The sequence below is a fragment of the Stegastes partitus genome, unplaced genomic scaffold (assembly GCF_000690725.1).
Source record: "Stegastes partitus isolate 25-593 unplaced genomic scaffold, Stegastes_partitus-1.0.2 Scaffold457, whole genome shotgun sequence".
Taxonomy (NCBI): Eukaryota; Metazoa; Chordata; class Actinopteri; family Pomacentridae; genus Stegastes; species Stegastes partitus.
The window spans coordinates 323,807-324,818 of NW_007578188.1; the positions used below are offsets into that span (position 1 = coordinate 323,807).

The 1,012-nt window shown below is 43.4% G+C and overlaps 1 protein-coding gene across 1 annotated transcript in view; it reads right to left on the minus strand.

Annotated features, from left to right (window-relative positions):
• cabcoco1 (ciliary associated calcium binding coiled-coil 1) overlaps positions 1 to 434 on the minus strand; it is a 19,012-nt gene extending 18,578 nt beyond the window's left edge. The window contains exons 1-2 of the mRNA XM_008286515.1: positions 399 to 434; positions 233 to 291 (exon numbers count right to left, since the gene is read on the minus strand). Coding sequence (XP_008284737.1) covers positions 233 to 291; positions 399 to 434 — 95 coding nt within the window. The remainder of the gene's footprint in view (positions 1 to 232; positions 292 to 398) is intronic.
• Positions 435 to 1,012: the final 578 nt, after the last annotated feature.

Here is a 1,012-nt window from a genome sequence, read left to right on the forward strand (position 1 = left end):
AGGGTGAAGGCAGGGGACACCCTGGACAGGTCGCCAGTCTATCGCAGGGCTATAAACAAAAATGTGTCTGGAAATCCTAAGCAGGCGTTTCAGCGTCGTCAGCTGACCAACAGTTATCTCAGGAGCACCTCTGTGTTCATGTGTCCTACAATCTGCCATCACAACGACCGACAAGCACTCTGATGCAGCCCGTCTGAGCGGACCGGACCGGACCGGTGAGCCGCTGACTTACGCTTGCAGCTGCTCGGCGCTGCTCCGCTGCAGCTGCTCCCATCGCAGAAAGAGCAGCTCCTGGGAACACAAACCACTGCTGTCAAAGCCGTGAACACAACAAACACATGAAAGCAGTCATCGTTGTTATAACCCTTATTGCTATAATCTACTGTTATAATCTTTACTTTGAGCTGCTCCTCTTTGGACGCTCCGGCGGACATGTTAACGCTGAGGCCGTTGCTAGGCAACTGTATCAGCAAAACAAACAAAAAACAACCAAAAACAAAAAGACACACATTTAACAGATCCGTTTTGGGTTTTTTTTTTCTGGGCTATCGTGGTTTGCTCAGACAGCAGATGGTAGCTCATGTGATAACTGATCATGACGTGTGTATTTGTATCTCCGTACACTTGTTGTGCGGCTACATGAACAATGAACCCTGCAAAGGAACCTTTTTGTTATGTATATTTGTTCAGATCATTTCAAACACGGAAACTGTGCTCCTAATCAAAGCCAGCATTGCAATACCACAACACGACAATAGAAACATATTCAAATGTAAGAAGAAAAAAAAAACCTAGGATGTGTGCCTGAGAGGTGACAAACACTGACTTTTACAAGATTAAACAATTAGGAAAAATATATTTTTTCCATATTTAACGCAATAATTTCCATAATGCCAAACTGCAGTTGAATCATTCACTAGTTTGCCTGAAGATTCTCTTTTGAAGGAACAAGTGTCCTTATTGAGTGATGACTTGAACTTTTACCATAATAAAGCAACACTGCATCAATTTA